The sequence below is a fragment of the Atta colombica genome, unplaced genomic scaffold (genome assembly GCF_001594045.1).
Source record: "Atta colombica isolate Treedump-2 unplaced genomic scaffold, Acol1.0 scaffold126, whole genome shotgun sequence".
Lineage (NCBI taxonomy): Eukaryota > Metazoa > Arthropoda > Insecta > Hymenoptera > Formicidae > Atta > Atta colombica.
In genome coordinates this window covers 3,496,608-3,511,398 of record NW_017259213.1, presented here as the reverse complement: position 1 = coordinate 3,511,398, position 14,791 = coordinate 3,496,608, and the positions used below count along the sequence as shown (strand labels likewise).

The following is a 14,791-nucleotide window of genomic DNA, read 5'->3' as shown; positions in this document are numbered from 1 at the left end:
TATGCATACCACATAAATTACATATCTAAGAAAATTCCCATCTAAATAATAAATCATACATATATCTAATATAAAATAAGATGAAAAAAAAAACAGAGATATTCTTTACTAATAGTTTGTAAAGAAATACAAGTGATGAATGTATAAATATACATTTTTGCATCTGTTTCTAAATATAACAATAAATACATAAGTATATTAATTATTAATAACGTTTAATCACAGTGATATATTTTTTTATCGGCATTGTACTTTTTGCTTTATAGAAATGTGTAATTAACGAGGTTGTTTTCAGCGGGATAACAAATTCGAAGACGCTGATATTCGAGCAGCAATCGGAACAATGGCTGGGCGGAAACGGGGCGGAATAATACCGGCCATTTTCGCTGCATTAATTTTTCAGCACCCACCTATAGAGCTGTGTTAGGCTAAGCATGAATTATGAACACATTACGGTCGGGATACAAATTGATTTATGGTCGCGGCGTCTCGCCGTGCATATCTAATATCCCCTGGCGATATTCTTCAGCCAAGGCGCGGGTCACGGAATACGATTAATCTGCATAGCGGATCTCGTCAGATTCCTTAATAGCGCTTTTATTATGTTTCTGTCTTCGTCTCCTACCGACGAACTGTTAAAAGCTTTAAGAACAATTACTGATACGACAAGTTTTTGATTCCGAAGATTTCTCTACAGGAAATGTAATATCGATTATATATTCAATCAATCCAAACAATCTTATTTTATCAAGATAAATGTTTGAATATGAGACATTGTTTGATGAAGCATACAATTTTCTAATTTTCGAACAATATCAAAAATTAAAAAGTTTATCAAAATTCCTAGAATTGTTATACTTTTTTTTCTTTTTCAAAAAAAATGTGTGAAATAAAATCGTCCTAGTTTGACTTAAGTTTATTTAATGATTTCATGGTAGAGAAAATTCTGCAGTAGATCATAGTCTATAGCCAGATCCTCTCGATTAGTATGGCAAAGAGATCCGGAATGAATTTTGTTTAACTTTCCTCAATTCTGCTCGTTAATGGTGGAATACATTCTGGATGTATTCAGCATGTTAATTACAGGACTATTAAATTGCTGTCGCGATCATTACAGAGTGAAATAGCTGCCAATACAGTTTTATAGTAAGTATAGCACTATTAATGGTTGTCGTGTGAGTATCCTGCAATATAAAGCTATAAATCAGATTACACATTGCGGAAGAGAGGAGGGAGAGGATACGAGATTATCATCCTATTAACTATCCGATTCACGCTGTAAAATATGTTTATTCGCTCCGGTTTGTAATTAGATTCATTAACTCCCTTGCACTCGCCGGGAAGATAATTATACCGCCTGATTAAAACGGTTGACGTAGTTCGATTTAAATTCGAACGAATTTCCTGCTTCCATTAATTAAATTTCCTATAAACGACATTCCACAACGCGACGGTAACATTGGACAAGATACTAAACAGCAGCCGCTTCGCTATCGTCGTGAAATTGAGGGCAAGCCTCGTGATATCCTCCTTAGGCGCTATAAATGTTCCATTATTCGTCTTCTGTCACAATGATGAGATTCGTTGCCTGGATATAAACGCGCGAAGAGCAATATAAAAGAAAGCGGAGAACAATGACGAAATATCTATTGCAATTTTACGTAAATCGGCGATCGTTAAACTTACATCGCGTACAATAATTTAAATTTAAAAATGAATATAAATGTATCATCTGTAAAAAAGGAATTGTATCTAAATTAGATTAAACATTTATTGAATTAATACATGGAAATAGCAGTTAAAATTTGGAAAAACCGAAATGAATTATATTTTAAGTAGAAATATATATAATAAACGTTGCAAGAAGCGCGCTAACTCGCTTCTAGCTAGTCTCTGTGTTGTTTATTTCCGAGGGACAAAAAACTACGACAAATTATTTATATTTTCTAAATATTTTAGAGTGGACTTTCTCTCTAAAGAATGAAAATTGAGTCTGTCTCAATTTTTAGTCTTTAAAAGTGTGAGATTTCATTTTACAAAGTGAGACTCACTCTAAAAGTTTTAGAAAGTATTTTTATTATTTTTATATAATTACTTATTAAATAATTATTATTTTTAACGGAACACTTAATGAAATAATTTCGTACATAATTAAAATATTCCCTGAAATAATTAATAATTATGTAGCTTGCGCTTATCTATCTTTATGCGTTATGTATTCGTTTAATTTGGCGCACACACACACGCACGCACGCACGCACGCGCGCGCACACACACACACACACACACACACACATTACATATATATATTCCGTCAGAGTTTTATCGAATGCATCACACTCTATTGCGCGAAGTTGAAAGAGTAATTGAGAGAGGAAAGAGCCGAAAATTTGAATAAAGTAAACGTTTACCGTCTGCATTCGCAACAATCACGGCACTGGTCTGTGAAATAAAATTTAATTCCGATGCGGACGCGTCTCGAATGTGAGATCGCTCGCAATCTCCGCGTTCTGAAGGCGGAATTAATCAAATATTCATCAAAGCTATAAGAAGAAAGTTTTCGATGAAGGACAATCAAAGAGGTCAGATCTTTTATATTGGTTCCATTAACCTTGTAGCTTTGCAGAAAAATTGTTCAAGTTGGAGTTTGAAATTAGAAAAGATTAGAAGAAACGAGATTAAAGATTGAACAATGTTGTTTTAATGAAACTTTTAATCCGATGTAGATTCTATCAATAGTATCTAATAGTAATAGTAATAATTATACAAATTATTCAGATATGTTATTAATAAAGAGAACGAAAATACATAGGAAGAATACACAGAATAATTTAGTGTCCTCCTTAGCAAACAAAGAAATGAAAGCAGGATAAATTATACACCTACAAATTTGCATTCCCTCTAATAAAAGAAACACAGATACTTTCATCAGAGCCGAGTGTCGTTATTGCGGTATTCGAAATTACATTCATCCCTTCGATGACTAAATAATTATTCGCGATCTCTATATTCAGAAGACGGAATTAATGAAGTATTGATCTGCGAATGGGGGATGGAAATTTTCCCAGCGTGACTGCATGAAAATGAAAGAGAAAGAGATATGGAGAAAACCCAGTCAGGAGGAGGATGGATCAGGAGAGAGATACACGTGACAAGAATGACAAAAAAGGTAATCCCGTCTGATGGGGGAATGGTCGCAGGGGAGAACGGAGATACGACAGAGAGCCATTGACTTCCAAGATCCCGTTTCCTTACACCATCCCCTCGAGGCGTCCGATGATTACATCCACCCTTCTCCTCCGACATCTCCGAAGTCTCTCCGAACATAAGCAAAGCAGACCCCGTTTTATTCCCGTGTGTCATCGACAATACCAAATAATTTGTTTCAAGAGTATTTCGTAAGTCGATTAACACCGTCGGAGCTGTAGAGTTCTTCCCTCGACGGAGGGAAGAATTTATATAATTAGAAATCACATAGCAGTATGATTGTATGATTGTACTACTATGATTTGGCAGAAGAAATATTGCTCCTCTGTATATTAATCTTTTTTCATCCTTCATTATTATGTCTTATACGATAAAAATAAGAGGTCTAAAAATTTCTTTTCTCCAAATCTCTTTTTTCATTAAGTAAAAAAAAAACAGATTTTAACAGATTTGAATTAATGAATTGCATTTATATGTATGGAAATGTAAGAAGCTGTTACAGCAAGATGTTATTCCTGAAATAAATAGAATGCGAAGTTTTTTGTATGTTACACAAAGAAAATAAGAAAACTATGAGAAATGTTCTTTGCTATCTAGGTATAGGATATATATCATTTTGTATTTTGTATTTTTTTTTATTTTGCATGTACATATGAGTTCTAATAATAATTATACATTACATTTATTTTATTTAAATACAAAGTAATAATTTTGAGATTGAAAGATTGCTTTTCTGTAAAATACAATTAATCGAAAAAACTAATTATATTTAATAATATTATAAAAAAATACATATTAAACGCTTGTGACGCAGAGAACGAGATTTAAATTTTTTATCTTCCAAATTTTTAAATAATAATATCAAGTTACACGGAGATAACATGCTGCACCTTCACAATAGATCTCATATGATCTGAAAGCAGTTATCCGTATGAAGAGCAAAATATCGTTCGTACCATCAAGAGGAAATTTTTCACATTGCGCTTTATATAGTAACATCGTAGAGCATTCGTGATAAAGTAGTAGCGTAAAAATAGCGCAGCTACATCATTCATCATCTGATCTGCACTGCAGAGCAGACGTGTGTATATGTGATACCACAGCAAAAGATAGTTTCATCGTTTAGTATTCAATCTTATCTTTGTATTGGTGACCTTACCCTTTTCACCGAACTATTTGATCGAAGTTACATTAACCTTAACTTGACAAGATCAGAAAAAATAGGAAAAAAATTCGCAAAGCATTCCAACTTTCCTGTATTTATCTTCATATTGATGAATTTCAATAACTCAATTTTATGTACTGTTTACATTCTTAAAAATGGGAAAATGTATTTGATTGTAAATAAAAAGTATAAATCTAGGCAATAGAAAATAGAAGTATATTATGAAACATATTGTCAGATTTGGAATTAAAAGGAATAATATGAAAAAAGCATAAAATTCAAATATTTAATGTAAATGTAGTGCAATTGGTCAAATGTAAACTGAATTGCACGTATTGAAGCAAACGTATAGCGTCGTTTAAAAATATTGACCAACTTCAAACAGAAGTGATTGCAGCGATAAATCTTTTAGTAATATTACGTACGCTGGAATAGAAAAATGTAAATGTGTAAATCGTCAATCTTATGATCGACTTGTAAATCTACTGTGTAAATCATGCTATATTTTAAGTTGAGTAATAATTATAACATATTGGAAATTAATATCAATTACAATATATATTGCTTGAATTTGTTTATTCTTCCTATTCAAACTAGAGACAAATTTATTTTAAAATAATGTCTGTAAACGCATACACACTCAATATAATTTACTTATTTGTAATACAGTAATATATTTATTTGAGGACTAATTTCAGTTATTATTTCTGGATGTAATATTTTTGCAAATAAATGTAATTAAAAGTTTAATATCAAAGTTTCCAAGACAGAAATTAGTTTATATCATTAATTCTTATCATCCATTATATATGTAGTTATCACTTATTCATTTTTAATGGAATGTATAAGTGAGAAGAACTGTACATACAATTTATGATTTATGAACATAAATTATGTATAGATTTAAGATTGCGCGCGCGTGCACGCACACACATTTCAAAAAAACTAACTGAATTAATCTTTTTATTTAAAATTTGATATCTCTTACTATTAATTCAATATCGATTGTAATTGTTTCTGTCAAATAAAAAGAAATGTGAGGTTCAAATATTTCGTTGAAATAGTGTTTCTTTTGGAATAGCACTGTACGCAGGTGGAGAAGCAAGCTCAATATAAGCGCAAAAGAATTTCCCTGGGTGTTCGAAGGCTCATTCGGTGTTTTTCGAGCTTGGCTTCGTTAGAAGGCAATTTTTATCGACAACGCGGGATTTTTACAGCTGTGGTCAGGCGCTTTCACGTTTCGGGGTTACGATTGTATGTCGTTCGATTCGTTTGAATGCTGCACAGCTCCCTCGGGGGACCAGTGTACACCATCGTTTTCGGGGTTACATTTTGTTACGTGCATGCCGACCCTTTTCTATCCACGTGAGTCCGATATGCAGTGTACAGAGCTGCGTCTCTCGGGTCGTTATTTCCCATCGTCCGAATGTCGCTCGAATAACGGCGATCATAGCAATGTAAATTTAAATCTAATCGGCCATACCATCTATATCGTATTCAGGTACACTGACAATAAATGTAAATGCAAATAATGTTTTTATTTTTTACTTTGAAATAATTATTTTTATGATTAGTGACGATATCTTTGGTATAGATATTATGTATATTTTGATTAGACTAAAATTTTATATGAAAGCTCATGTGAAAAAAAAGATATATCCGATATTAAATGTAACTTAGAACGTATATTTTGTTCGTCTAAATACTTTTTTTAGAAGCAATTTCAATTTTTTTTTAGAAGCAATTTTTTTTTTAGAAGCAATCATATAAAAAGACATATATAATTCTATTGTATATGTCTTTATAAATGTGTAAAAAACTCGAATATTATTTTATACATTTTCGATTTTGTTAAAACTATATTATTTCTGATATTATATTTCTCTCAGGAAGCCTGTGTAGTTTTTTTCAAACATTTTTTTTTCGTCGATGGTATTATGTCAGCCTAAAAACGATGATTAATGTGTATATTATAATATGCTCATATGAGTATATAATATACTTCATTATACAAGATCTGTTTTTGTTCCTCTAACGTGAGTTAACGTTAATGAACCATGAAGTTTAGCGTGTTCGTTAATACAGAGTATGGAGCTGTTCGTTTGTCTATCTACTGTCTATCTACACCGTTGGATAATGAAGCGAGTTAATTTCTGCGCGAGATCGTTTGAAGCCGGATGAATTTTTCGGAAGCGTATTTGCAATGTATAGCCATAGATTCGACGTTTTTAAAAAATTCAGAACACGCTGTGAGATATTAGTGGTCGAAATGAAGCTGGTTTCTGACCCGAGGCGATTCATTTTTCTTTCTCCTCGCTTTGAATCGCATAATCAAGTCTTTGTTTCTTACGCGCTAGCTTTTATTAATGACTAGATCCAATTGTTTGGTTAATAATTATATATTGGTTCCTTTTATCAAGCATGCAAATGAAATCGCATGCTGGTATAAGATACATCGTCTCTTGGACGAAAGACTCACTGTGTGTACTCATGAAATTAACTCTCCAGTGTTAATTTCCGGGTTAACCGTGGAAAGCTCTTGGAGAATCTGAATCCTAAGATCCCAGTTATCTGCGTCTTAGTTGAAAGTCGTATTGATCTGTTCGAAATATATTCAATTTCACTGAATCTTTTATAGATCAACAGCTTGACAACGTGCACACAAATTTGTTCCTTTTCATAACTCTAATTAGAACGTCTTTCGAATTAGAGAAGGACTGATTAGTTATTTATCTTAATTTCTTAATCGAAAGGACTGATTAGTAATTTATCTTAATTTCGTCATAGCTCTGTAACAATTTATTTAGGTTTTCCTACGAAAATGTCAATAAAGATTGTAAGAACTTATCGAGCAAAAAACGTAATAAGATGAAAAGGTAAAATTTAAAACATAACAAATAAGAGAGAGGATTTAAATAAGAGAGATAAATTTAGAAAATTAATTGCGCAATTATCAAAGTATTAAGCTTATTACCTGTATTTTATTTTACATGGAAATTGTTTATATTCTCTCTCTTCTTGCCTCGCTTTCCTTTTTCTCTCTCATCACGAACTTGTTCGAGTTATAAAATATTTATCCGGTTATACATTATTCAAACAGCACCATTTAGTTTGTTAATGAAGCTTGAATTTTCTACAACAGAATAGAGCTACATGTGGTATTCATTCGACAAACTTGGATTTAACGAGAACACACAAAATTTTATTATGTCAGTTCTATCATTAGTGCAAACACATCTCTTTACGGATCAATTAAAAAAAAAAGTTCCTATCTTAGTTTTGTGAAGTGTGAAGGTAAAGGTTTCATGAACGTTTAATGAAGCAGAGTAAACATTAAAAAAATAGGCTGAGCGATTTCTTAAATTTAGTTTCCATTTCCTAACAACAAATCAGAAATAATTGCTATTGCAATAATTCGTTGGTAAACACAGAGATAAAATGAATTTTAGCTTATAAATTATCATTATTTTTAGCATATAAACTAGCTTATAAAAACTATACTGATCCGCTCTAAAAATATACAACAGAAAGTAAAAATATCTATAGTAAAAGTAAAAATTTCTGCTTCGTTTTAATTAAACATTATTATTTTATTCTCAGACAAGTTTTATCCATTGATTGAAGTTCCCAACAAAGGTTAAAGAGTATTCCGTGACAATAATCAAAGGCTACTTTATTTTCTCGCTAAGGAAAAAATTCAGTTGCTAATTATTAAAAATATAGTCGAAACGAGAAGAATATATTAAAAGAAATTACATTAAAAGATTGCTTTTGTGATATTGCATTTCTCTTCTTCAAAACTAGATTACTTTTAATGAGAGGAATATTTCTTTTATTTTAAGATTTTCAATTGTGAAGAGACACAAATAAAAGCAATTAAAAAACGAATTGCTTAGTAAAAACAGTTAAAAGAAGATTTATTAATCTGTAACATACACAGATTTCCATTATTCTTTTTTTATTATGGATTCCTTCGTAGAAAAATATGCATGTGCATATATATATAGTGAATGTGTGTCGTGGTTTCAAACGTTTAAGTATGGTTGAGATTATTGCAAACATGCCGCGTATGCTATAGTACCGAATATCATACAAACCGCACGTACAGCGCTTCCATAATATATTCAACTGATGGTCGCTTTGAAGTTGCACGATACGCGTTTCCATCCACACTTCTCTCGTATCACTACACGCTTGGTCGATTCGGAAACAACGTGCAAAAGGAACAAAAGATCTCTGCACGATTATTGCGTACATATCAGTTTGAGAACAAAAGTTTAATTATATATATATGTATAAACAATTATATTGATTCTTTTATTATGAAAAACGTTGAATTGTTTTGTTGTATTATGGGAGGAAAATAAAATAAAGAATAAAGAAGCAAAAATATAATATCTACGTAACATATAAAATAATACATAAAATATTATACAATATAATTTTAATTATCCTTGTTGATGAAAAAATGACACAAATAAAAAATTAACAATTTTGAAATAATGAAAAAAATCGACTCTAAAGATTAACTTTTTTGTCGATGTATAATTTTTCATTTCATCATTACTATGTTTCACAAAAAGTTCTCACTAAAAATGTAAAAATGAAAACGAGATAAAATGCAACATTGTTCTTTATTGTTTGAAGAGTGAGGTTTTTGAAGTGTAATAAAATATCGCACAAAAATATAAAAACATTTATTGCTGAAAATTCGTTATAAGTACCTATGTATTGATAAAAGGATTAATATTTATGGAAAAATGGCACATTTGTAACTCATTTATATGGAAAAATGCCATAGCTCTGATAAGCGATCGAATTTATATTATATTAGAGTTGCAATGTTCAAGTTTTAAAAACTCATGATATAGTTTTAAAGAATACATTATAATTGAAAATATAATATAGATAAAAAGTGAAGTTATAGAAATTATATATTTATTGTCTCCATTAAAACGTCTCTCAATTCAGAATTAAAAAAAATTTTTTTTTACTAAAAAATTATTATTAATTTTATAACTTTTCTATCAACGCAACAATATCGATATATTTGAAAATTTTTCAGTCAAATTGTGTATCATAATTATCATAATTAGCGAATTGTACTTTCTGTATGTTTCCAATATCTTTTGATCTTTCATTCCGCATAGGAGATATCGAAAAATTTAGGAGCATTTTTCATAAATATAACAAACGAGATCAAATGAATTATGAAGAAATTGAGAAAACGCGAAAAGAGGCTCAACAACCTAGAGAAATACATATTAGGATCGCAATAGAAATATTTTGATATCGAACGAGCAGGAACTTATATTTCGCGCGTTGGACAACCCCCGAGGGAGGTGTTACTCGCCGAACGATAAAGTGAGATGGAAAAATTATTGTGGGCGCGCGGGATGACGATCGACGACGGCGAAATAATTTCGGTGTGCCTTCTGTGTCTTTTCATTTCCATGGAAACGACGTAGGAAGCATTCACCGGGATAGTGAACGTTCGACCGACGGCTGAGCGCCTTACACGCACGAGTTCCCCGAGCCGCAATCAATAAGAAGTCGGGATTGCTCCAGCGATTGCTTCGGGCTGAATGGTAGTAGAAGGAAGGAAGCGGATAGAGAACGCGCGGCGGTCATGAGGGATATACGCGCGGAGGTAAAAGAGAAAGAAAACGTTCTGCATCTATCATCGCGTAAATAGGGCAAGGAAAAATAACCGGGTATACACGATATTTCCACAATCGTATTCGAGGCTGGAAAAGAGAGACGAAACTGTCCAATGTCTCTCGCAATCGCAAACATATAACGTCGTCGTATTTCAATGGATGAGTGTCTTTTTATCGTCTATAGATTCATCGGAGTACCCGTGATTCTTTATCGGGTGAATGATACGTCCACAAAATACGATCGAAATCTCGTGCGAGAACAATTTCAACGGTGGTGGAATTTGAAAGAAATTATTGATGAATTCACTAAAATAGAAAAAGATTTTCTGTGAAAATTTGTTCCAACATTCCGATAGTATTACTGATTTCATTTTCTATCGTAGAATTGATTATAATTATATTTTATATAACAAATTTTTTTATATGTTATTTCTGTTTCGAAGGATTATAAAATTGATGAATCTTTAGAGACCTTTTAATTTTTATATTTTTCTTAATTCCAAATATTCATATTTAACATATTTTGTTATCTCTACTTATATAGAACTTAATACTAATTAGGCTTAAAATCTGCATAATTCGAAGATTATTGATATTAACTCTGTATTTAGTCTCACATAAGAAATTAACATGAGACTAATTTCCACTCATGATTCAAGTTTTCAGACCAAAATCAGGATCAAAATTATGAGCCATTCCGGAACTACGCAAACTTGTTAAGAGCTAAACGAAACGAGATATCGCGGCATGCTACTACGTGCCTCGCACACCCTTCAGACAGATCAACGCGCGCCTTCGTAAGCCTGGACGAACAGAGACGTGTCGGTGAGAATGTCCGAGAACCATTTTATGAGGACAAGATCCCAGAGGAGAAATGGAAAAGTTAAATGTTGGCAAAGTTTCTTCCCGTGCCCCCTTTTGTCTCCTTCTTCGTTTCCCTTACTCATGATCCTTCGCGTCGTTTTCATCTGCGCTTCTCGTCAAATGACCATTCCGTTCTTGACGCTCCAAAGCTGTGACAATGACAGTTTTGGGTGCCCTTTTACTGTTGCCAGTCGAAGGAATCGAAGACAAACAGGAGAAATTTCATAGCAGCATAAAACCGCGGAACGACAGTGTGTTTCGTGATTTCCAATACATAGTTTTGTGAGTCTTGGTTCGATACTACATCGGTCTCTTGTCGAAGAAAGGAGCAGGAATCACCTCGGTAGAGTATGCCGAGTCACGAGACTGTTTTACGACACAACAATTCTCATTTCACGTCATAAAGTTGTTTTCTTTCATAGCATTACAAACGCGAGTTTCAAAGTAGCGACTATAACGCGACTCAGAAGTAGTAGTCATTATTAAGTTTACGTATTTTGTCGATTGTCTAGAATGTTTAAATGTATTTTAAACAGGTAATACTATGCTAAATTATAAAAGTTAAACTTTATTATTGAAAAGCACAAATTGTAGGAAGTTATACAAATCAGCTCTTATTTACTCAATATTTTAACAAGTCAAAAAAAATATTAACTCTTAACACATACTTCTTTGAATAGTACAATCTATAAGTCGATATATTTATTTACAATAAAATAAATATTTACTCAATAAAAAAATAATAAAAGTACTGGTTTTTGTATCAAATAAATATATATATTTATCTTTAGTAAATATCTATTTAGAACTAATCAAACAAATATTTATTAAAATTTAATATTTTTTTCAGCGTATGCGAAACTTTGTCACGCGTATATTTCAAATTTTTTTATCCAAAGTTTCATAGTTTATAAGACTTTGGATAAAATTGTCACATTTTAATAATACCGATTAATGTCACGTAGGCAAAATGTTTATACTATTATTATTCAGACATTCAGCGCGTGTTTCAAGACGTTCAACTTAGTCTGGCTCAACCGCAACTGATATTCTGCTCGTCTTATACGACGTCACGTTCCGTTGACCACTATCCCCGAAGAGTATGCTACGTGCGCATCTAGACCAGTATCTGTGTTGCACTGAGTACTCAACTTTTATCAGCGTTCGCACTTCCATTTAACCCCTCGAGGTTCTCGCCAAGTAAAAACATGTAGATTCAAAATCGCATTTGGATTTTAACTTCGATTCGGATAAAAACTAAGGTCATATATTCTTAATAAATAAAAAACGAATCTTCTCTCGTATGATTAGTATGTGAGTTTATTTACTAAAGCAAAGTACATAATTATTGAAAAAGAATATTTCGGTTAAAAGTATTAAGCATTTAATAAATTATATATTCAATATTATATGTGATTAATAAAATCTTAATAATACATTTACTATTACATAAAAATAATAGTTAATATATATAGGTATATATGCAAAATAGTAATAAATAATAATTTCTCTCGGCTTGTACTATATTTCTATTGCATAATATTTATATGACATAACATTTCAGTTACAGTATATCAAAATAATACTTATTAGAGATCAAATTCGCGAATACGTGAAAATAATAATATATGTATATTTTTATAGCCTTATAACGTCGTCCGATGTACAGCAAATGATACTGAAAGCTATTACGAAGCTTTAATAACGAATGAAAATGTTTCACATTCTCATCGTTTAATTAATTCCTTCCAGCCGTAATGTGACGGTGAAAAAGTATTTAATTACTCTACACATGGTGTGTAAGTTTTATGCAATCGTTAGAGCTGTATGGCTTCACGTGGTAACATTAAAACATTATGATGGTTATTATTCGGCCATATCCATTAAAAAATATTATCATAATTACGATGTAATACTAGCCGCAACGGCTTTTATCTGAAAGAACAAATTAATATAACGAACCAAAAATTTCTGTCTCCCACTTTTACATTTTATAGAATTTTTGTCATTAAAAACATGGCGTGTTTTTTTTACGATTCGAAACGAAGATGTATTTGCAATGTTGCCTCGCGCATTAATTAGCATTATTTTTTTAAATATTTATTTAGGACAATATAAATTTTTATACATGTAAAAATATCAGTAAAATAAAAATGAATACTCCATATAGACTTAATGCGATAATTTCTTAAAGTTTAAAATTTATTACGAAAATATTTCTGCGTTTTAAAAGTTAATCATGACGAAATATTATTAGCAAAACTTTTCTAATTAAAATTAAATTTAAGAAAAATTTGATATAAAATTGAACATAAATTGTGTGTGCGTGCAATTTCAATAAATTTAAAGGACATTTGTATATATTTGGTACTGTATTTTGGTTGTAAAAACTTTATATTTCCATATGTTTAAATTAAAAATATTTAAGTACTTAAATTATTTATCTTCGATATATTGTAATTATGATATGTAATTAACTGAAAATTTTAGATATTTCTGTTAAACGTAGGTCCTTTATATTATAATTCTTCACGCGATTCGTGCATTTCATAATAGGGTATCTTATTTGACCCGCTGAACCGCGTACGTACCGTAACAAACTTTGTGTACACAAGTGTACATGAAATGTAAATGCACAAATTATACCATTTGAGTGTAGCTCTAGTTTATTTGTTTTGCCGAAACGTAACTACATTAAACGGATTAAAGGAATGCATTAACTCCGCACGAGAGAAAGAGAAACGTTCTGCCATACTCCTCAGCAGGTCGTCAAAAGTTTAAGCTGATAATTAATGTGTTACCACCGTTAACACGGTTATACCGTAACACGGTTAATTCAATGTCGACTGTTATAATTAAATTTAGAACCAGATAGCGGGCAAGGTAGTTAGCCGCAACCTACAATGCAACCGGCTACAATGCGACACGCCGCACAATGTTATGTTCGTCAGATACCAATCGTGGCAACAATGCATCTCGCGCATTATCAACGTCATGTGAATCGCAATTCAATTTGTAACTTGCGGACGCGCACTGTGAACGTCTAATCGGTTTTCAGATAATCTCTATCGCATTTAGCTTGCGTGCTCGCAGACAGAAAAAAATTCCTCCAGAGTCCAGAGATGCACGCGCGCGCACCGTTGATATACGCAAGTAAAGGTACGAAGAGGAAAAACCGTACAGTGCAAGCATTGAGAATCTAGTAGTCTATTCTGGTAGAAATTTTATCGGACTCACCAGTAACTTTGATGTGATAGGATAACTGAGCTCGCCACGTGTCCTGCATTTTCCGATCTGGCGCGACGCACCGATACTCTCCAGCTTCTTGGTATACTACCCGACTCAAAACGAGAGGTCCAGGCCCGCCTACTGGATCCATTCCAGGTCCGTGGCCCCAACAACCGCCGTCACACTCGAGAGTCACAGCACCGCCGATTTGCACCTCCATCCGCCGAGAATCGGTCGCTTCACCGTTCAGTGCTTCCGCTTCGGTCTCCATATCTGGATCATCTAAATCCCATTGATTTAAATCTCTCAATAAGCAGCAAATTCAAAAGTCGAATTTAAACGTATGGACCACAAGAAGATGAAACAATGCACGAAAATTAATCCACAATGTAGACATAGCGCATATTCGAAATGGAATTTTAATAAATTTTCTTTAATAAGCTATTATCTAAGCTTTAAGTCTTAAATCGTAAGAAATTGACCAACCAATCATAGTCGATTATTCTTCTTACATTTGTCTGTGATTGATTAAGTTTTTTTACGGCTTAAAACTTAAAGTTTGGCTTATTATGGAAAGCCCATTAGATTTCCTTCCTAGATTCTTTATATTTCGTGAATATGACCGTAACGAAAATATAATTCATTTAAAAAATATCATAATATTTTC

General features: G+C 32.2%; 1 protein-coding gene across 1 annotated transcript in view; it reads right to left on the bottom strand.

Annotated features, from left to right (window-relative positions):
- The window catches only part of LOC108684159 (hemicentin-2), a 146,871-nt gene that overhangs the window by 52,912 nt on the left and 79,168 nt on the right, over positions 1–14,791 (bottom strand). Inside the window, exon 6 of the mRNA XM_018188288.1 lies at positions 14,134–14,406. Within this exon, the coding sequence (XP_018043777.1) occupies positions 14,134–14,406 (273 nt within the window). The remainder of the gene's footprint in view (positions 1–14,133; positions 14,407–14,791) is intronic.